This window comes from Dreissena polymorpha, chromosome 10 (genome assembly GCF_020536995.1).
Source record: "Dreissena polymorpha isolate Duluth1 chromosome 10, UMN_Dpol_1.0, whole genome shotgun sequence".
NCBI classification, from domain to species: Eukaryota; Metazoa; Mollusca; class Bivalvia; order Myida; family Dreissenidae; genus Dreissena; species Dreissena polymorpha.
Genome location: NC_068364.1, coordinates 30,173,865 through 30,198,349, shown reverse-complemented (window position 1 = coordinate 30,198,349; position 24,485 = coordinate 30,173,865). Strand labels below are relative to the sequence as shown.

General features: G+C 35.3%; 1 protein-coding gene and 1 long non-coding RNA gene across 5 annotated transcripts in view; both read right to left on the bottom strand.

The window, feature by feature from the left end:
• The window catches only part of LOC127847823 (dual specificity calcium/calmodulin-dependent 3',5'-cyclic nucleotide phosphodiesterase 1A-like), a 305,382-nt gene that overhangs the window by 161,626 nt on the left and 119,271 nt on the right, over positions 1 to 24,485 (bottom strand). For 2 of the 4 annotated variants that reach the window (XM_052380016.1, XM_052380020.1), the window contains exon 1: positions 503 to 987. The exons of the other annotated variants lie outside the window; for them this stretch is intronic. In XM_052380016.1, coding sequence (XP_052235976.1) covers positions 503 to 884 — 382 coding nt within the window. In that variant the 5' untranslated portion in view covers positions 885 to 987. Of the gene's footprint in view, positions 1 to 502; positions 988 to 24,485 lie in introns of those variants that run through there. 4 annotated transcript variants of the gene reach the window in all.
• LOC127847830 (uncharacterized) lies at positions 5,493 to 6,412 on the bottom strand. Its single transcript, XR_008034189.1, has 2 exons — positions 5,971 to 6,412; positions 5,493 to 5,818 (listed from the first exon to the last, which is right to left on the bottom strand). It is a non-coding gene; the product is annotated as an uncharacterized LOC127847830 (long non-coding RNA).

Genomic DNA, 24,485 nt, shown 5'->3' with positions numbered 1-24,485 from the left:
CTGTTTGCTACTCATCTTATGGTTTGAAATGAAACCTTTAAAACTTGAATCTTTAAAAAAAAGTCTTTACACTTTATTTAATTTTTTAAGAGACTACAAACATGTCAAAAAGCATATCTGTGTTGTAGAGGGTAGAATTTAATAAATGCTCTTACTTTTGCAGTTTATTGAACCAAACCAATTCACAATAGAACTTAATCAAACGTTTATTTCAACTTACCTTCGACTTGCTTGAATTTAAAATAATGCTCTTACTTTCTCACTTTGTTTGAACCAAACAAATTTACAAACAAACAAAATAAAACCATTATTCAACTCACCTTCAAATACATCTCCATTCGGAAACACGACAACAACTTTACTCGATTTATAATAGACATACAAATACGTTGCCTATCTTACATTCCTTTTTTAAGGATCAAGAAAATGATCCGACTTTCCCAATTATTTTAAACCAAAATCATTTCAAAATAAATTAAATTAAACAATATTCTCCACTCACCTTCGACTACATCCCCGTTAGGAAACACGACAACAACTTTGCTCGATTTATTCGACATAAAAATCCTAGGCCGGTCCGGTGCCGGCGTGAGTTTTTTCAAGTCCGCATTTATCTTGGTCGCTTGGAACGCCATCCCATTGTAACTAGGGGCCAACGCCCCCAATTCTTTCAACTCTAGGGTCACTATTGTAGGGCGTCGATTTGTCCCATTACGAACTGAGCAATCATGGGCATATTTTATATTCCTTTTTGCACTTTGTCCAAAAATACTATCACTTTCATTTGCTATGTCATTTTTTCGCTGGTGTTGAAGTATGTTAATACTTTTACGGCAGTTCTCTCGGGTTAACACAAATTCACATCTGGCGGGTGTACAAACCATTGAGATTTGTTTTTAGGCCGATGTCCATTTAAACACTTTCGCCAAACATTCAAATTGTTAAACACTGACTGATTATGATGTTTATATATTTATAAAAATGTTGATTTCTGATTGACGTCTAACTGAAACCATTTCAACAGTATAGAAAATAACTCACACCCAACCATTAACACTCACTACTTTCTTTTTTTCCTCTTTTAATCAATTGAAGTCTTTGATAAAAAAATTTAAAACACAACTCATACATTAAAATTCCTGTTTTATAATTAGTGTTTTATGCATTATATTCTCGATTATTATTTTCAAAAGAACTACATACATTTCAAAATCTGTGACCCACATTTGTTTTATAGTAATATTTAAGAAAGTATTCAATCAAAACAAAAAAAGTCAGCTGTGCCAATATATATTCAATGCCCTAAAAATCTAATATTCTCTAATAGAAAATGTCAAACCTTGTCCTTATAATTATCTGTTTAATCAAAGAAATTGAACACAATAGAGATTCTACCATCACTTTAAGAAAGAAACACTTAGCATGATTTTAAATTAACAGACAGAAAAAATAAATTGTCAATATTTGATCGTTCTTATTGAAGTTATATTTCCCAATAAACTTATTGCAGGCTTATTCAATTAGTTATTTTATGACGAGAAATGACTTTATATACCTGGTAAAGTTAGTAATTTCGATTTGGCAGCTATTACGATTTGCTTTGATGTTTTAAAGGGGCTATGTTTAAAAATACGGTGTAATTATTTGACCAAGTACCTTCTTCTCAACTTAACCCTTTGCATGCTGGGAAATTTGTCATCTGCTAAAATATCGTCTGCTGAATTTCTAAAATTAGCCATTTCTTCGATTTTTTTTAAAGAATACTATCAGAATAGCAAACAGTTTGGATCCTGATGAGACGCCACGTTCTGTGGCGTCTCATCTGGATCCAAACTGTTTGTAAAGGCCTTCAAAATTCGGTCCCAGCACTGAAAGGGTTAAGTGTTATTCTAACAAACAAAGCAAGGAACATTTTGATATCAGTTTTTTTAGAGATTATAGTTTTCTTACATTTTTTGCTAGCCAATCATAGTTTAGGCATATTAAATAACATATGATACATGTTTTGCGATCAAAATGATCATGAAGAATATAATTGTACTATGCTGGTTTCATCTACAGGATTTATTCAATTGTTATTTTAAGTGTATTACAATAATAATTTTGTCTGTAGAAAAATGTACAAAAGTACCATGTTAGACTAATTTTGCATGTTTCAATAGCACAATTTTCAATCTTTTGATTATGATTTAATTTGGCGGCCGGCTGAAAAGACAAGGCTTAATGCATGTGTATAAACAGTCATCCCATATTAGCCTGTGCAGTTCACACAGGCTTATTAGGGAAAACCCTTTCTGCTTTAATGGCATTTTTCGCTTAAAGAAAATCTCTTCTTAACAAAGATTCAGTCTATAGGAAGTGTCATACCCGATTAGCCTGTGTACACTGCACAGGCTCATCTGGCACAAAACTTGACACACATGCATTTAGCCCTGTTTTGCCATGGGGCTCATTGCAAGTCCCCTTTAAGCATGGATTTTTATTCCTCATCTTTTAAGCCTTTTAATTGATCTATTTGTATTCTCATAAATTAAAATATCATAATATTTCATGAAATTGGCAATTTTATCGATAATATTTTGGAAATAAGATTCATGATTTTTTTTAAAAACTGTTGCAAATTTATCCATCTTTAAGGCTTAATTTGATTAAAATTTGATTTATTTAATCTTAATCGTAATCTGGTAATTATTTTTTAAGGCATATTTTATATAAAAAAAAATTTCAAGCTGAATTGTAATTCGCTCTTTTTTTTTTCTTTTTTATTATTAAATAAAACACTATTTAAACCACAATTTGATTGATTTAATAAAACAGTGTAAGGTGTACATGATAAAACTTTTTTTTAATAATTAAATTAAATGATGTAAACATTTTAATAATAAAAAATGCTCATTGACTGTGCTAACTTTAATAACTTTGAATCAACCAGCGGTGCAAATTATAATGAAACAAGAGCTTGTCACAGTAGTGCCAAATCCCCGCTGAAATGTGTTTGCTTGTATGACAACATTTGTTTTAGAGAGTAGAATAATATTTGTAAAAAAAATTAAAGGGAGATAATTCATTATGCTCTGGGCAAAAATTTACTTTGAAATTAAATAAAGGGAGATAATTCAAACACTAAGGTAGATAGAGTTATGGTTCTTAGTCACTGCACTTCTCCTACTTGCCATCTGTTTACATTTCAAGTTTCAAGTAAATCCCTTCAGTAGATTTAGAGTTATGCTCCGGACAAAAATTTACTTTAAAATTATATAAAAGGGGAGATAATTAAAAAACTAAGGTAGATATAGCTATGGTTCTTAGTCACTGCACTTTTCCTACTTGCCATCTGTTTATATTTCAAGTTTCAAGTAAATCCCTTTAGTAGATTTAGAGTTTTGCTCCGGACAAAAATTTACTTAAAAATTATATAAAAGGGGAGATAATTAAAAAAACTAAGGTAGATAGAGTTGTGGTTCTTGGTCACTGCACTTCTCATAGTTGCCATCTGTTTATATGATAAGTTTAAAGTAAATCCATTGAATAGATTTGGAGTTATGCTCCGGACAAAGTTTCGGCCTGACGGACAGACGGACGGACAGACAGGACCAATAACTATATCCCCTCCGAAAAAATTTGGGCGGGGATAATAAGACCTCACACATCACACCCCCCTCTAACAAAACAAAAATGTCACCTAAAATTCAGGAAAAATAACAGATACTATGTTTTTTCTCTGAGCATTCTAAACTGAATGCATTTACGGATTTTACACAATTAACAAGAGCTGTGTTTGTGAAACACAATGCCTCATACTGCACTTTGAAGCAACACAGCAGCTATATCCCAATTGAACATTCTGGAAGTGTTATTTTAGCGAAAACTGATACAAAAGTCCAAGGCTCCAAACTTCATCAAAACTCAATGGATCAGAACAAAACTCAAACTGGTTCTGCAAGTCATGTAGGTAGACTCATACTCCAACAATTCAGGTAAATATCTCGAAGTGTTTAGAAAAAAATCCCGAAACAGAATGCCAGATGGATGTACAGACCGACGGACTGACGAAAGGACTCACAGTCCAACTTATAATTGCCACACTAGCGTGGGCATAAAAAGGTAAGTCATGCTGTATGTAAGAAAAAACTTGAAACAAATACAAGTTTTCTGATTTTTCAGGGTTCTTTTCCAGCTAATATTTGGTTGATTGTACTCCACCTCCATGCAAGTTTCCCCGCTGTAGTCTCCAATCTTAAAGGGGCGTTTTCACGTTTTGGTAAATTAACAAAATTTAAAAAAGTTGTTTCAGATTCTCAAATTTTCCCGTTAATTATGATATTTGTGAGGAAATAGTAGTACTGAACATTAACCATGCTCTAAAATATCCATTATATACATCTTTTGACGATTTGAAAACCTGAAAATTATAAAGCGTTGCAACGCGAAACGATTGAATAATTTGGAAAGTTTTGTTGTTGTCGTTATATTTTGGGAAACTACGAGGATTTAAGTAAAAAGTACATCCGCTATTAGCATGAGTACGGATGGTCGAGTGGTCAAAGCGGGAGACTTTAAACTCAAGGACTCCAGGGGTCAGTGTTTCAAGTCCTGTTGAAGTTTCCTTTTTTCTTTTTTTTTACTTTTATTCTTGATTTTTTACTGGAGCTTTTTAGATCCAATGTTTACATTTATCAATAGAAAGCATTTAATGACAAACTTCAAAACATGCCAAAATCTGTGAAAAGGTCCCTTTAAAATATGTACAGTGATATGTTGGAGGACATCAATGGTCTCCCTGCACAGGTCCAGAAAAAATAACAAAACAAATGTCAAGCTAAAAACATGTTGCCCAGTAAATCAAGATGATTTGTTTGAGAGTATAGCATGGCACATCTCCATTATTTAGTATACTGTAACCTTCCAGCAGAAACATACTACCCATGGGAGTTAACCCATGACAAAAAAGTATGGAGAAAATCGTGAAAATGGTTTACAGACTGTCCAAGACTTTCACTCTGTATTCACACACAGTTCTTCTGGGAGACCGTCCAATTTACATATGTTTTGTGAACACAGGGGCTAGCTAGCATTCCAAGAAATCCTAAAGGAAAACGTATCTTAGTTTCCTATTTTAGAGGAAAAATATGATCAAATGTTTCCGTATAGGTTACATGAAATGTATTTTTTTAACAAAATAATACGTTTCGGAAATCTATTCTTTTTTTGAATGCTTTGAACAAATTGGTCGAGAAAAAGAACACACAAGAGTTCCGCGGTCGGAGATGACCGCATTGAAGCCGGATTTTTTATTTAAATGACAGGAAAGTACCTTTCGTGTTTTTGTCAATGCAATACTTAAATTACTGAAATATTGTTCAAAGGTCAAAATGAAATGTAAGTACTTTTCAAGGCATGAGCAAACCTTGTGTTATGTTTTGAATGCATGCATATACATGAACAACAATAACATTTAAGGTCACAAATATGAACTTGAATTGACAATTAGGAAAGTTTGATCTCAATTTTTTTATTAGCAAATTAGTAACATATTGTTTGAAGTTTCCATCAATTTCATTATCAAATGTAAGAAAATAAACTTAGATGAAATAATACTATTTATTGTTTTGCTTTCACATACCTACACAGAAATCCAGACATTTTTACATTCAAGGTCACAGTGACCTTGACCTTAGAATGAATGACCTTGAAATGACCAGTGGTCATCTAAGTGTGCTTGCAAACCTTCATGTCAAGTTTGAAGACTCTATGTCCAAGCATACCAAAGTTATAACAATTTTAACATTTTTACATTTAAGGTCACAGTGACCTTGACCTTCAAATGAATGACATTGAAATGACCAGTGGTCATCTTCTAGTACTGGCCAATCTTTATTTCAAGTTTGAAGACTCTAGGTACAAGCATACCAAAGTTATAACATGAAATAACTTTAACATTTTTACATTCAAGGTCACAGTGACCTTGACCTTCAAATGAATGACCTTGAAATGTCCAGTGGTTACTTACTAGTTCTGGCCAACCTTCATGTCAAGTTTCAAGACTCTAGGTCCAAGCATACCAAAGTTATAACAACTTTAACATTTTTACATTCAAGGTCACAGTGACCTTGACCTTCAAATGAATGACCTTGAAATGTCCAGTGGTTACTTACTAGTTCTGGCCAACCTTCATGTCAAGTTTCAAGACTCTAGGTCCAAGCATACCAAAGTTATAACAACTTTAACATTTTTACATTCAAGGTCACAGTGACCTTGACCTTCAAATGAATGACCTTGAAATGACCAGTGGTTACTAACTAGTTATGGCCAACCTTCATGTCAAGTTTCAAGACTCTAGGTCCAAGCATACCAAAGTTATAACAACTTTAACATTTTTTATATTGAAGGTCACAGTGACCTTGACCTTCAAATGAATGACCTTGAAATGACCAGTGGTCATCTGTTAATCCTGGCCAACCTTCATGTCAAGTTTGAAGACTCTAGGTCCAAGCATACCAAAGTTATACCATGAAATAAGAACTTTAACATTTTCGAGCACGCCGCCACCCCGCCCGCCCGCCCGCCCCCCCGCCCGCCCGACAACATCAATCTATAAGCTGAGATTTTTTCGAAAAAAATCCGGCTAAAAAAGAATGTCCATTTTTTAACAGAAATCGTGTAATTTTGATTCGCTTTGAGTAAACTACTAGGAATAAAGTGAAAGTAATCACTGTAATACCTGCTGTAGTTTTAATATTTTGGAATATAGGTTTGCAGGAAAAAAAAATTCATTAAAACTGTAATACATGCAACTGTCTATGCTACCAATGGCAGTGGTTTTCTGGCAATCTGCAAAACCAGGAACATGTTAAATTAACCCTTTCCCACTCAGAGGCATAGTGAAGATGTGTTTGTGAAACACTATGTCCCCCACTTTTATTTGACCTTTGACCTTGAAGGATTACCTTGACTTTGACCTTCAACACTCAAAATGTGCAGCTCCATGAAATACACATGCATGCCATTGATATTAAGTTGCTATCTTCAATATTGCAAAAGTTATGGCCAATGTTAAAGTTTAACGCACTAACCAACAAACAGACAGAGCAAAAACAATATGTCCCCCAGTATAGACTAGGGGACATAAAAATGGCTATGTGCAAACAGTATAAAACCAGAACAGCCTTTGAGTAATATCCAACCCTAAGATTGTGATGAGCAGCAAACAGCATAAAACGTGAACAGTTACTCGCAGACAAAACAACAAACATACAAATATTATTTCTTAATATTAAGAATAATATATTATACATACATTAATATAATAAAATACAAGGGACAAAATTGTCACAAAACCAGGTTTTCATTGTGAAAAAAAATGTGATAAAGGGAGAAAACTCAAACTGAACTTTTGAAATGAACAAACAAAATTAACCCCCTTTGTAAGTTTTTTTTTTTTTTTAAATCTATTTTTAGTCGTGGCGACCTTGACATTGGATATATTGACGTGATTCTTTCGTGCGACACACCGTCCCATGATGGTGAACAAATGTGCCAAATGATTTTAAAATCTCACAATGAATGACATAGTTATGGCCAGGACAAGCTCATTTATGGCCATTTTTAACCTTTGAACTCAAAGTGTGACCTTGACCTTGGAGATATCGACGTAATTATTTCACGCGACACACCGTCCAATGATGGTGAACAAATGTGCCAAATGATTTTAAAATCTGACAATGAACGACATAGTTATGGCCCGGACAAGCTTGTTCCGCCCGCCCGCCAGCCCGCCAGCCAGCCCGCCAGCAGCCAGGCAGCCAGCCAGCCCGCCCGCATTCGCCAATCTAATAACCAGTTTTTTCCTTCGGAAAACCTGGTTAAAAATATAATATATATTAATATATAATATTAAGTTCTTTAATTTGTTTAAATATAAGACATACTTTATATTGATTTTCATGTATTGGATCCAGTCTCAATTATGAAGTCTTTAACCCTTTGCATGCTGGGAAATTTGTCGTCTGCTAAAATTTTGTCTGCTGAATTTCTAAAATTAGCATTTTCTTCGATTTTTTTTTCAAAGACCACTATCAGAATAGCAAACAGTTTGGATCATGATCAGACGCCACATTTTGTGGCGTCTCATCTGGATCCAAACTGTTTGCAAAGTCCTTCAAAATTCAGTTCCCGCACTGAAAGGGTTAAATATTCTCAGTGATCCAAATGTATTGTAACCCCCACATGAAGGATTGTACAATTACAGTTAAAACAGACACTGCACCTAAATCAAATAACGCCATCAATCACTGGAAAGTAGCAATATCTTGTCTTTGCAACAGTGGAACAGCCATTATTCATGACCAGTCACAACAAAAAGCCTCCCAATCATGGCTGCTCAAACAACATCTTTTATACTTCCACGGTTTTGGCAACATGTTTGAAGCGCTCTTCATTCATTCTGTATGATTAAACAACAGTTTTTGCCAAAAGTTACATATAAGTTTCACTTTGGTTCAGTAGTAATAAGTGATGTTTTATTTTTACTAATTATTAATTCATGTATTCATATTATTATTAATATATAGAATATTACTGAGTGCCAACTGAATTCATCTTTGAAACCTTGTTCGTATTGCATATTTGTATTATCATTATATAATAATAATATTAATTATTATTATTATTATTATTCATACAAAACAAAGTCGTATTCAACAAAACCCAGGGTTCATTACTTGTATTATTTATAAATATATTTGTGAACTCGTGCTTATCATGCTAAAAATTATTAGTATAATAATAATTCATACTAAATCATATTCTACTAAAATGTTTTAATGAACAATATAAGATAACCTATGGTTAGTTGTAATGCAAGGTCTTTGGCCCAACATACAATTGTTCAATAATCATCCAATTGTTGTGACAGAGATGTGTTAATTAATAATATATTATAAATGAGCAGAACATGTAAGACATATGCATACAATGTATATAGCATATCATATCATATAATTATTAATAGTTATATAGTCTGATAATATATACATTATGTCGCCTAAAATAATGTATCAATATAAAGTAACCCAATCTCTCTCATGTAATGTAAAGATTTCATAGGCCTCACAAAGTCTGCCCAATTTGTCTGGCTAGGAAATGAAATCACTATAAATGTAAATAGACTCACTAAAATATTGTTATAGAGAAGTCAATCCTGAGAATAGTGATGGTAAAGTCATTACAAGGGATGATCTTCCAAAGTGCAACATCTTTTTGTCATTATATTGTGTATCAGTCCAGAATTACAAAGGCACTCAAAGTTAATGACATGTAAAAAGTCCTTAGTAAACATGTAAAACCCTTTATTGTAATAACTAGATGAGACAAGCTTGACATTTGTGCATTAACCCTTTCAGTGCGGGAACCGATTTTTGAAGGCCTTTGCAAACAGTTTGGATCCTGATGAGACGCCACAGAAGGTGGCGTCTCATCAGGATCCAAACTGTTTGCTATTCTGATAGTATTCTTTGAAAAAAATCAAAGAAAATGCTTATTTTACAAATTCAGCAGACGACATTTTAGCAGAAGACAAATTACCCAGCATGCAAAGGGTTAATATGTTTGACCTTGACCCTATCTGCCTTCTGCACAGGCTAATGAGGGTGGACACTTTCCACCAGCTGGACTTTATTTTTGTTTAACAGAGACTTAACACACATTTCATTAAATCCGAAGTGTTGTCACAGGTAAGCCTGTGCAGACTGAGTGGAAGGATAACCCTGAGACCTCACTGGAGAGGGAGGTAATCCCTGAAAACTCAATTGAGTGGGAGGTAAACCCTGAGAACTCACTTGAGTGGGAGTTAAACCCTGAAAACTCACTTGTGTGGGAGGTAAACCTTGAGAACTCACTTGAGTGGGAGGTAAACATTGAAAACTCACTTGAATGGAAGGTAAATCTTGAAAACTTACTTGAGTGTGAGGTAAACTCTGACAACTCAATTGAGATGGAGGTAAACCTTGAAAACTCACTTGAGTGGGAGGTAAACCCTGAAAACTCACTTGAGTGGAAGGTAAACCCTGAAAACTCACTTGAGTGAAAGGTAAACCCTGAAAACTCACTTGAGTGGAAGGTAAACCCTGAGACCTCACTTGAGTGGGAGATAAACCCTGAAGAGGTCCAAGATGGCCATAGTTTGCTCATCTGAGAGGAGTCGCTTCATTCAATCTTTATCAAACGTCAAACTTGCATGACCTAGATATTGACCAGACAAACATCCTGGTCAAGTTTCATCATTCTTGAGCCAAAACTCTGGCGTATGGAGTGTTTACAAGGTTCTGCAAGATTTGACGTGGTGACTTATATTTTTACCCCTCATGATCAAACTTTGCTTACAAAAATAAATATTATGACCAAGATTCATAAAATCTGAAACAAAATTGTGACCTCTAGAGTGTTTTCAGGGATTTTGTTTAATATAATGAAGATTTTGACAATCTAAGGGCAATAATTTGTCATTTATTATGCTATTTTGCTCATTATCAAACTTGACTGAGATCTTGTGGCCATATAGCTTCTCAACAACTTTGATAAAGAATGCTTGAGAAATGTGAATGCTAGAGTGTTTACAACCAAATGTGGACGGACAGACAGCGGACGGACGTACAACGGACAAAGACCGCTCCCAAAAGCTCACCTGAGCAATCAGGTGAGCTAAAATCTCACTTCAGTGGGAGGTTAACCCTGAGACCTCACTGGAGAGGGAGGTAAACCCTGAAAACTCAATTGAGTGGGAGGTAAACCCTCAGAACTCACTTGAGTGGGAGTTAAACCCTGAAAACTCACTTGAGTGGGAGGTAAACCTTGAGAACTCACTTGAGTGGGAGGTAAACCCTGAAAACTCACTTGAGTGGAAGGTAAATCTTGAAAACTTACTTGAGTGTGAGGTAAACTCTGACAACTCAATTGAGTGGGAGGTAAACCTTGAAAACTCACTTGAGTGGGAGGCAAACCTTGAAAACTCGCTTGAGTGGAAGGTAAATCTTGAAAACTCACTTGAGTGGGAGGAAAACTCTGACAACTCAGTTGAGTGGGAGGTAAACCTTGATAACTCACTTGAGTGGAAGGACATACCAATAAGAGTATCAATCAATAATACAATTAAACAGAAATTAATAAATATTGACAGAATAATAAAATCACTTATTACCACCGTTTTAAAGTAAAACCGACCATTGTCAAAAGCTGAGGCTTAATCTTACAGAATGGAAGGAAAGAGCTTTAAACATTTGCCAAAATGTTTGGGAGTATGAAAGAAAATGTTTGGTCAGCAATGACTGGGTGGCTTTTGTTGCAACTGGTAATGAATAATGGCCCTTCAACTGTCGCAAAGACAAGATATTGCTGCTATCCAGTGATTGATAGCGTTATTTGATTTAGGTGCAGTGTCTGTTAACTGTTATCATACAATTCTTTTGTGTTGGGTATAACAACATTTGGATAAGGAAGAATATTTAATGAATACATTAATAAGCCTAGCCTATCAGGGGGGGGGGGGGCCACATTAATGTGTGTAAAGTGTGATCCAAGATTAGCCTGTGCAGTTTGCACAGATGAACGAGGGACAACACTTTCCACTTTCATGGCATTTTTATTAAAGGAAGTCTCTTCTTTAAAAAAATCTAGCTGAATCTGAAAGTGTCGTCCCAGATAAGCCTGTGCTGACTGCACAGGCTAATCTGGGATGACACTTTACACACATGCATTAAGCCCAATTTTCCCATAACAAGACATAATTTAGTTACCATCCATAGCTACTTAAGTCAAAAGCATGCAGTATCATTCTTCCCTTTCATTACACATGCAATTCAACAAATGCAATTATTTGCTTTTGCAGACAATTATGCCAACTTAGCAAAAATCAGACAAAATATAATATGGTCAATAAAAGAACTACTTGACAATATCTATTGTTCACTTCAAGAATCATAAGTCAATTATAAACATTTGCACCTGCCATACATGGATGTTTTGAAGAATATGTGTCAACAATGTTCAGAATGTAACCTTGACCTTTGACACACAAGCATTGGTCATGTGCATCCCACAGTAACTAAGGTCATGAATACAAATATAAACATCTGTTCAGTACTTCAAATGTGTGTAGGACTGGAAGTAAAAAATGTGTTTATGTCTTCATATTTAACCCTTTCAGTGCGGGAACCGAATTTTGAAGGCCTTTGCAAACAGTTTGGATCCTGATGAGACGCCACATATGTGGCGTCTCATCAGGATCCAAACTGTTTGCTATTCTGATAGGACTTTGAAAAAATCTAAGAAAATGCTAATTTTAGAAATTCAGCAGACGACATTTTAGCAGAAGACAAATTACCCAGCATGCAAAGGGTTAACCAATCACCTCTTAATATGTTTGACCTTGACCCTATCCTATGAGCCTACAACACATATGTGTGAAAAATATTTCATTATGGGTAGAATCTAGTGGACTGCTCTTCTGTACTGAGTGTACATGTATGGAGGTTTCAGAATACACACAAAATTGAAACAAAACATTCTGCTCAGTAGCTTCGTTTAACCCTTTGCATGCTGGGAAATTTGTCGTCTGCTTAAATGTCGTCTGCTGAATTTCTAAAATTAGCATTTTCTTCGATTATTTTTTCAAAGAATACTATCAGAATAGCAAACAGTTTGGATCCTGATGAGACGCCCCGTTCTGTGGCGTCTCATCTGGATCCAAACTGTTTGCAAAGGCCTTTAAAATTTGGTTCCCGCACTGAAATGGTTAATGGCACTTATTTTCTTCGCAAAAAGCAGATTATGTCATCAACTACATTCAAATAAGGTTATTTAACCATGTTTACATTCATAAGACACATTACATACGTCTGCTTGCAGACGGTTGTCTGCGATGGAGCCAAAAAGCACTTTAATTTCACAGTATTTTGAATGTGCTTACGTCATAAAAGATGCATTTCAAAGTGATTAAGAGACTGCTATTACACCATTACAAGACAGCATGTGCTTAATGATCCAATAAATCGTCATAGTAAACAATTTAACTGCAGTTGTTGCTTCTGCTAAAAATACCCTTACCCTTTCACAAAGAGTCATGAATTCAGCAAATGAATGAACATGTACAATGCAAAATAATAATGAAAATGAATCCTCAAGAAATATTAACTCATATTTGTGCTTCTAACACATAATAATATTATGTGTCTTGTTCTGAGAAAACTGGGCTTAATTTATGTGCGTAAAGTGTCGTCCCTGATTAGCCTGTGCAGTCCGCACAGGCTAATCAGGGACGACACTTTCCGCCTAAACTTGATTTTCTGTAAGGAGGGACTTCCTTGAAACTAAAAATACCATTAAAGCGGAAAGTGTAAAAAATGTAGCCCCAAGTGTTCAAAAGCTTTCTCTTTAATTTGACCTAGTTACTTAAAGTTTATGACCCCATGTACCCTGTTTCAAACTTTGCTGAGATATCATTGGGACAAATGTTTTGAACAAGTTACATGAAGATTAGACTATACATGTGAATCCTAACAAGAGTGTTAACAAGTTTTTACTTTAATTTTACCCAGTGACCTTTTTTACCTCATGTACCCAGTTTTGAACTCGAGTTACACATATATTGGGCACTAAATATGGCATCTCGGGTATTCAAAAGTGTTTTCTTTAACTTGACCTAGGAACCTTGTTTTTGAACCAATGTGACCCAGCTTGAAACTTGGCCCAATTATCATTGGGACAAACCTTTTGACCAAGTTTATGAAGATTTGGCAATCAATGGCGCCTCTAGAGTATGCACAATTGTTTCTTTTATTTGACCCAATGCCATAGATTTTGACCCAACATGACACAATTTCTAATATGGAACAAATATTATTGAGGAAAAATGTTGTGACCAAGTTTCATTTAGATTTGACAATAATTGTGACATCCTAAATGATTACAATCTTTTTCTTTAACCCTTTCCCCCAAAGTGAGAATAGCCATGTACAACCAGCATAAAACCAGAACAGCCTGCAAGTAACTCACAGTCTGTTCAGGTTTTATGCTGGTTGCTGCTCATCATTAACTTAACCCTTTGCATGCTGGGAAATTTGTCGTCTGCTAAAATGTCGTCTGCTGAATTTCTAAAATTAGCATTTTTTTCGATTTTTTTCAAAGAATATAATCAGAATTGCAAACAGTTTGGATCCTGATGAGACACTACGTTCTGTGGCGTCTCATCTGGATCCAAACTGTTTGCAAAGGCCTTCAAAATTCGGTTCTCACACTGAAAGGGTTAATGCAAGTGCATAATGTGTCATCCCAGATTAGCCTGTGCAGTCCGCACATGCTAACCTGGGATGACTCTTTCCGCTTTTATTAACCCTTTCTCACACTGAAAGGGTTAAGGTTGGAAATGAAGCCTTTAACACTTGAATTCAGTAACAAAGGTATTTTATAAAATGACACTTTCTAAGGGACTACAAATGCGTCAAAATACGTATCTAAGTAGAAAAGGGTAAAATTGACCTAGTGACCCAAATGTTTTTATTCCACATGAACCAGTGGCCGATTGGGAATAATTGGAAAAAATGATCTAGAGGTTCTAGAGAAGTTGCAGGAAGATAACGATCATAAGACAAATACAAGGTTAGACAATAAATGTTGCATCAAGATTGTTAACAAGGAAATTGTTGATTAAGCACAACTAACAAAGAACAAGCAAATTCATTGAATTGATATCCCCCCCCCCCCCCCCCAATATGCTTCTGGACACAAAAGTGTTATATTTGACACTCAAAAAAGCATTTTTTTAAGATACAAAGGGCCATAACTCCGTTATTATTTGATGGCGTACAATGTCATTTGGCATGCATCATCCTCTTATCCATATATATATAATCATACCAAGTTTCAATGAAATCCCCCAAAGCACTGCCAAGATATGGCTCCGGACACAAAAAAGCATTTTTTCAAGATACAAAGGGCCATAACTCCATTATTAACAGATGGTTTACAATGCCATTTGGCAGGCATCATCCTCTTATCCATATATATATATACTCATACCAAGTTTCAATGAAATCCGCCAAAGCACTCCCAAGATATGCCTCCGGACACAAAAGTGCCTGACGGACAGACGGAAAGACGGACGAACAGACAACGCCAAAACAATATCCCTCCGCCTCTGGCGGGGGATAATAAACGACAAAATGCAATCTCAAAAGCTCTCCATGAGGATACTGTACTCATGTTTGAGCCTTTTCAAGAAGTCAAGATCCAAAATCATACATGAATGGGCCATGCTCTGTAAACAGGAGGTTTAACCCTTTGCATGCTGGGAAATTTGTCGTCTGCTTAAATGCTGTCTGCTGAATTTCTAAAATTAGCATTTTCTTTGATATTTTTTCAAAGAATACTGTCAAAATAGCAAACAGTTTGGATCCTAATGAAACGCCACGTTTCTGCCTTTTAAATTCGGTTCCAGCACTGAAAGGGTTAATGCAAGTGCATAATGTGTCATCCCAGATTAGCCTGTGCAGTCCGCACATGCTAACCAGGGACGACTCTTTCCGCTTTTATTATATTTTTCGTTTCAAGAAAGTCTATTCTTAGCTAAAATCAAGTTTAGGCGGAAAAAGTCATCCCTGATTAGCCTGTGTGGACTGCACAGGCTAATCTGGGAGGACACTTTACGCACATGCATTAAACACATGTTTGACAGAGCATCATGCTAAAATATATGAGGAACTACTGTATGTGTTCTCTTTATTGTGATATTTTTTTGCTTTCTTCCTGAAAGAGTATGTGAGCATACCACAAGACACCTAACAACCTTAATACCACAAGACACCTAACAACCTTAATACCACAAGACACCTAACAACCTTAATACCACAAGACACCTAACAACCTTAATACCACAAGACACCTAACAACCTTAATACCACAAGACACCTGACAACCTTAATACCACAAGACACCTAACAACCTTTCAGAATTATAAACAAATGTAAATATTTCTATATTGTTTGGTATTACGTGACAGGGCACAGATAGCGAATGTGTCTAATGTTCCAAAGCCAACTTAACCCATTCATGCCTAGCGTCCTGAAAAAAGGACATTGCAAACAGCGTAGACCCAGATGAGACGCCGCATGATGCGGCGTCTCATCTGGGTCTGCGCTGTTTGCTTAAAGAAATTTCTGTAAGAAATATTCTAAATATAGAAATAATATACCAGACACCCCTACTTTTGGAAATAAATTGATCCAATTTAGAAGGATGGGAGAGTCCACTAGGCATAAATGGGTTAATTTGGAAGTGCATCCAAACAGTCTAGACCTGATCTTACATTGCCAGATGTTGATATATTCCACAATAATTCTCCGTTATTTCAACCCATTTATGCCTAGCGTCTAGAAAAAACGACCTTGGCAAACAGCGTAGATCCAGATAAGACGCCGCATGATGCGGTGTCTCATTAGGGTCTGCGCTGTTTGCTTAAAGGAATTTCTGTAAGAAACATTCTAAATATAGAAATAAATATACTAGACATCCCTGATTTTGGAAATAAATTGATCCTATTTAGAAGGATGGCAATCTCAGCCTTCTAGGCTTAAATGGATTAAGTAGGGGACTGATGGTTTACATGAGTTTTTAGTGCAAAACTGTTGTATTGCTCAAACTTTGTTTATATCAGATATAATAGTTATGCACTCAATTTCTCCAATCCTTTCTGTATTTCTTCTTTTATTATTTTTTGATGACATTTCTTCATTTCGGTGACCAACAAACTGTACACATGATTGAAATGTCAAGTGTTTCAGCAATCAATCATGTCATTTGTTCATGTCCGTAAGAAGCATTTGTACAGCCAATGTGAGTACTGCATCATCATCATCATCATCATCATCATCATCATGATCATCATCATCATCATCAATCCTCACTCATCATCATCGACATCATCATCATCATCATCATCATCATCATGATCATCATCATCATCATCAATCCTCACTCATCATCATCGACATCGACATCATCATCATCATCATCATCATCATCATCATCATCATCATCATGATCATCATCATCATCATCAATCCTCACTCATCATCATCGACATCATCATCATCATCATCATCATCATCATCGTCATCATGATCATCATCATCAATCCTCACTCATCATCATCGACATCATCATCATCATCATCACCATCATCATCATCATCATCATCATCATCATCATCATCATCACCATCATCATCATCATCATCATCATCAACACCATCATCATCATCATCATCATCATCACCATCATCATCATCATCATCATCATCATCATCATCATCATCATCATCAACAACACCATCATCATCATCATCATCATCATGATCATCATCATCATCATCATCATGATCATCATCATGATCATCATCATGATCATCATCATCATCATCATCATCATCATCATCATCATCATCATCATCATCATCACCATCATCATCATCATCACCATCATCATCATCACCATCATCATCATCACCATCATCATCATCATCATCATCATCATCATCATCATCAATCCTCACTCATCATCATCGACATCATCATCATCATCATCATCATCATCATCATCATCATCATCATCATCATCATCATCATCATCATCATCATCATCATCAATCCTCACTCATCATCATCGACATCATCATCATCATCATCATCATCATCATCATCATCATCACCAATCCTTCTCCTCCTCATCATCATCATGAGCTGTCACTGTTTTCACTGATTTTGAACTGTTTTCAAAATTTATTTTGTTTCCACAGGACTCTGATTATTTTTTGTAATCAGAAATCAGACATGTTTGCTTAGCTTCATCAAAAGAACAATACAATCCCAGAGTAACACATTAGATGTACGTGTGACACAGTAACCGTATATAAAAAAAATCCGTACATCATTCATAATTCTCTAGCCATTGTGTAAGAAATCACCCACCCACACAAAACTGTTATTTGATAATTCAATCATACACCCATTTTTTATGAGCCACATCAAACACTATTGTTTTAAATTATTAGAAATAGGAAAGAAACAGCCATACATCGCCTGAGTTCAAGAATGCCACAACTGCCCATAGATTTACTCACAGATACAGCATCATTGCTACAAGGGCTAGTAAAAGCATTACTAGACCCGGATCAATAGAAATCTTGGGGATGACGTCAATGGAAGCAATTCAATGCCGATATTCATTCCATTTGGGGGAAGAACCAATTACAGCTATAGGTCTTAGTGTCAGTCGTTGCAGTAATTGATGACACGGGGTCAGGGCTTAATATTTAATGAAATGTGAAAAGGGGGTTTGATGCATGTGCATAAAGTGTCGCCCCAGATTAGCCTGTGCAGTCTGCGCAGGGTTATCAGGGACAACACTCTCCGCCTTAATTGGATTTTTGCTAAGAAGAGACTTCATTTTAACAAAAATGTCATAAAAGCGGAAAGTGTCGTCCCTGATTAGCCTGTGCGGATTGCACAGGCTAATCTGGGACGAAACTTTACGCACATGCATTAAGCCCAGTTTTCTCAGAACACGACTCAAATATATGCTCACAGCAAAAGGTTGAAGGTGAAAAATGCAGCTTTGTGCATGTGGTAAGGTTGACATCGTAAAACTAATGCTCAGATGCTTAAAGAAATTGTAAAGAAAGGCAAACAATTGGAATGGAAGGTGCCCAAACAATTTCATTGTAATATTAGACTTAGCATAAAATCAATGGTGACAACTTGCATCTCTTCAGTACTAGGGAAATCTATTGTAGTACGGGATATTCCCATACTGTTTCATTGTACATATTCTTAGAAATACTTCTCTCTTCAAATTGAGATTTTTAGCTGATAATCCAGACAACTCATTTCACTGAAAAAAAAGTATTGGAATGTTACATATCACATTTTATATAATACGTTATCAAAAGACACAAACCATATATTCCTCTTATTATCCAACAATTTTCCAGTGATGCTTTTCATAACTACAAATCTCAAAGCTTAACTGAATATTTGTAAGTCAATTTGACGTCATGCTGCCATCATGCAATTATTATCCCACGCTTGCACTTTCAAGTTTTCCAGGTAGCATATTATTTTTTAATTTTCAGAACAGGCATTTGTCAAAGGGAGTAATCACTTGACAAAAAAGATGATGACGTCCATGCCGAGACAGGAATTTTTTTGCCATTGTATACTCTTTGGTTTATACCCTAAACTAAAATCCAATATAGGCAAAAAAAGTGTCATCCCTAATTAGCATGTGCAGACTGCACAGGCTGATCTGGGAAAACATTTTATGCACAAGCATTAAGCCCAGTTTTACCAGAGCCGAGGCAATTAGATAATTACCAGATGCAAACAGACTCAACAGGCCTCACACTTTAATTGCGCTGTTGCATGTTGTTGCCCATAAAGTCATTGTAAACAAGACAGCAAAGGTCATTTGAAAATTGTGGCATCCAAACACTCAGTGAACATGTTGTTACTAGAGCATGCAAATTGTGACCTGACACAACGCAGGATCCATGTAAATTGTAGCTTATAATGGAGCAGACCACAGTGAGGTATGACCCTGGAAAACTTTTGTACAGGCCATTTTCAGTGTATAAAGGTGGTATTGGACACTGCAAGGGTAAAAAATTGTAGAGTCTATGTTAAGTAGAAGAAGAGCACATAAATTGTGACATGTAATAGCTAAGAGTGTGTTAAGTGTGACTAGAGCACACTTAATGATAATCTGACAGAGCAAGGAGCATATATGGTCCATGGAAAGTGTGAATAGAACATACAAAGTGTGACCTGACATAGCAAAGAACATGTACCAGCCCTTGAAAGTGTGAATAGTACACACAAACAAAGTGTGAATAGTACACACAAAGTGTGAAAAGAACACACAAAGTGTGAATAGTACACACAAAGTGCGACCTTACAGCCAAAAGCACACTCAGTGACGTATTATTTACCAAGCAAACTATGTAATTTGTCAAATACCTAAAATGTACACTGTGAGAATGCTTTTATGATTATAGATGCATAACATTTGTTAACAATCACACACATACTGTTTAAACAGAAAACAATGTTGACAACTATATTTGATAATGATGTAAATGTTTAGGAAATATTCTGCTGTATGATGTTGCACGAGTTCACAGATATGATCAAACTAATCATACAAATTTCTTAGTTTCTATATGAAGAATATATGCATCGCATTCTGTACAATCATTTTATTTTATGCTTTCCTGTGGTTTATAGAGATATATCAGTGAATTAAAACTGATAATTTCACTGTTTCAAACAATGAAAATTATCAGTGAAAATTATCGATAATTTTCACTGTTTATGTTAAATGACGTCATTGTTTGGACGCAATGACGGAATTCTTTAGCTAAACTCTTTAACAATGTATATAAACTGTGAAAAAAGGTATTAAATAAAAAGAAAATTTGTTTGGTTCGGTGGATTATCGATTTTAATTCACTCGTGATCATATAAAATATGTATTTTCACTCGTGGCGAAAATATTTTTTTCTATGATCTCTCGTGAATTAAAATCGATAATCCACCGAATCCAACAAATATCCTCTATATAATTGTTGGCATGAAATTATGTGATTTTTCAAAAAATGAGTTATCATGGTCATGTAAATTCATGGATTTCCGATTTGGGCAAAAAACTAAACAAAACAAGATATGTGTTTTTCAGAAACACTATGTCCCCTTCTGCGCCACTTTGAAGCTATATATTTGACCTTAAACCTTGAAGGATGACCATGACCTTTCACCACTCAAAATGTGAAGCTCTATGAGATACACATGCATGCCAAATATGAAGTTGCTATCTTCAATATTGCAAAAGTTATGGCAAATGTTAAAGTTGGCGCAAACAAACAAACACACAAACAAACAAAGCAACAGACAGGGCAAAAACAATATGTCCCCCACTATTATAGTGGTGGGGGACATAAAAATACAATAAATTTATTATTGGTTGCGATCTCAAATTTGTGGATCTGTGGTCTAACCACAAAAGTAAAAAAATTTAAACGTTGCACAAATAATAATGATTGTACAGTATAAAATGAATTAAATCTGAGAAAGAAAAATTGTAGTTTGAAATCTACAGGTGGGATTCTTCTAAGTGGAAGCAAACAGAATTGATAGCACTAAATCCTCTCCAATGGTTTGATTCATGGCAATCTGATTACGAAAATGTCTGAACTGAGGTAATTACAAATAAACAAATCCAGGTGAAAAATGTAAATTTTCAACCTCTTTTACTTAGAGAATAAAAAGTTCCAAATAAACATGTGAAATTTTCAAACATACCAGGGAAGGTAAAACTGAGTATGACAAGCAAATTCGTTGAATTGATATCCCCCGCCAATATGCTTCTGGACACAAAAGTATTACATATGACACTCAAAAAAGCATTTTTTTCAAAATACAAAGGGCCATAACTCTGTTATTAACAGATGGTGTACAATGCCATTTGGCATGCATCATCCTCTTATCCATATACATACTCATACCAAGTTTCAATGAAATCCGCCAAAGCACTTCCAAGATATGGCTCGGATGGATGGAAAGACGGAAGGACGGATAACACCAAAACAATATCCCTCCGCCGATGGCCGGGGATAATAAACCTGTATTCACTCGAAAATGAGAATTTTCACCTTTATTTAAATATCTGTATCTGAAGACAAATGAGAAGGGGAAAACTGGACACAATAAATCCTCGTAAAGTGTCATTCCAGATTAGCCCACAGAGTCTGAACATACTAATCAGATAACACCTTCTGCCTAAGCTGGAACAATAAGCGGGAAAAAACTTGAAATTGGGAAAATTTGCATTGTGAAATCTTCAAAATCGATATAATGGATCTTTTTAATTGCTTGGCATAAATTACACAAACCAAATTAAATATTCATTTACACACATTTTGGCTTGAAATGTGTTTCAGTGCTATTTTTTTAATTCACTTGCAGATTATCCACTTTTTGATCGAAATTGACAGAATTTTCCTTCATTTTATGATTGTTTTTCATACAGCTATAGGGAATATTGTTACAGTTTTTCTTCAATCGGGATAGTACCTTTTACAGGTACTTTGTAAAGCAGAAAAAAATTGCTGCCCGTATCTATACCTAAGATACCATATCGATACGGATCTACATATCTTCATCTTGTTTCTATAATCTATTTCAACCAATTACCTACAAAAGTCTACTTTTATTTAGCTCAATTACTTTATCATTCAAACCTTCCCACAACATTTATCGATAACAAACATCTTCCAATGATGTAAACACCTTCAAGATTTAGCAGGAATTGTAGAATTTATATGAGCCACAATCTGGGAAAATGGGGCTTAATGCATGCATGGAAATGTGTCGTCCCACATTTAAGCCCGTGCAGACCTATAACAGGCTAATATCTGGTAGGAATTATTTAACCAAAACTGGATTTTAGCTAATAAGAAACTTTCTTTAAAGGTAAATACAACAAGAGCACCGCATAACATCTGCCACGCTCTGCTACGGGTGCAGTTTTGAATAAATGAAAGCTTGTCAGACTTTTTTTTTTAAGGTCACAGTGACCTTGACCTTTTACATGTTCAAGTTTCAAGTAAATCCCTTTAGTAGATTTAGAGTTATGCTCCAGGTAAAAAATTTACTTTGAAATTATATAAAAGGGGAGATAATTTTAAAAAAAGTATATAGAGTTATGGTTCTTGGTCACTGCACTTCTCCTAGTTAACATCTGTTTATATTTCAAGTTTTTTTTTAAGGTCACAGTGACCTTGACCTTTGACCTAGTGACTTAAAAATGGGTGTGGCGTGTAGAACTCATCAATGTGCATCTACATATGAAGTTTCAAAGTTGTAGGTGGAAGCAATTTGATTTTAGAGCAATTAATGTTCAAAACCTTAACAAAATGTTAAGGTTTTAGCACCAAGCGAATGTCGGACGACACGACGAGCTGGCTATGACAACACCTTGGGTTTGCTCCGAAAACGCCGAGCTTATGAAGCAAAAGCACCGCCCAAGATAAGCCAGTGTTCCGATGGCACACACTAGCTAATCTGGAAGGACACTTGACGTGCATGAGTTAGGCACATTAAAAGGACTTGTTTACAGTTTTGTTGAATGACAATTTTCAAACAATGGACATGGATTTTAAAAAATGTAAGCATTATGTCATTAAGCCATTCATGCCTAGCGTCCTGAAAAAAGGACATTGCAAACAGCGTAGACCCAGATGAGACGCCGCATTATGCGGCGTCTCATCAGGGTCTGCGCTGTTTGCTTAAAGGAATTTATGTAAAAAATATTCTAAATATAGAAATAAATATACTAGACATCCCTAATTTTGGAAATAAATTGATCCAATTTAGATGGATATGTGAGACCACAAGGCATAAATGGGTTAAGCAAGCAAAATGTTTTTCCTGACTCAGCAATATGGTACAAATATTTGGTCATTGATCGATAATCATCATCATTTACTTTTGTTGCATTCAATGTGGTAACATGCATGGTTCACATGTCAGGTTATAATGAGAACATGCTATGATACTCTTCACTGTTAATCAATAGACAATTATACAGCCTGGCATTTTAAATTTTGGAAAAAAGCAATTTTCTGACCATCAACCAATCTACATGTTCTACCTTCTTAAACACCAATTTGCATCCATAATTCATGGACGCTTGTCAGACTCAACCACAAAACAGCCTTTTGTATACATTGGACTAATATTTATGTTCGGCCCATATTCACCAAACAATGCTTACATTCAGGTCTGAGAAACATTAGTACTCTTTAACCCTTTACCACTTAGATAGGTATTTTTACGCATTTGTAGTCCCATAGAAAGTTAAATTTAATTAAAGACCTTTCTTACTAGATTTGAGTTTTAAAGGCTTTATTTCCAACCCTTAGATACTGATGAGCAGCAATCAGCATAAAACCTGAACAGACTCGCAGGCTGTTCTGGTTTTAGGCTGTGTCCACATAGCTATTTTCACTTTGCTTTTGAGTGGAAAAGGGTTAAATTTGAATATTCAAGTGTTAATGCTATAATTTTGAGTCAATTTTGGATTTAACAAACTGTACATTGTACTATTGGGATTTTTTTTAGTCAGAAATCGGGAATTTGTTCAGTCAGAAATTGGGAAATCTGTAGTGTTTTCCTTCATAGGAAAATAAGTAGCTTTTACGGGTACTTTATACGGAAGGAAGAAAATCGCTGATTTAATTGACCATACACTTTCATGCACGATGTTCCTTATAGAATGATGTTTTGCCCATATATCTGTCATTGTACCATGTAATTTCATTTGCCAGATTGTCAGCCATAAGAGAACATTATAGGGTGGTCATTTCTATGGGTTATACGCAAATT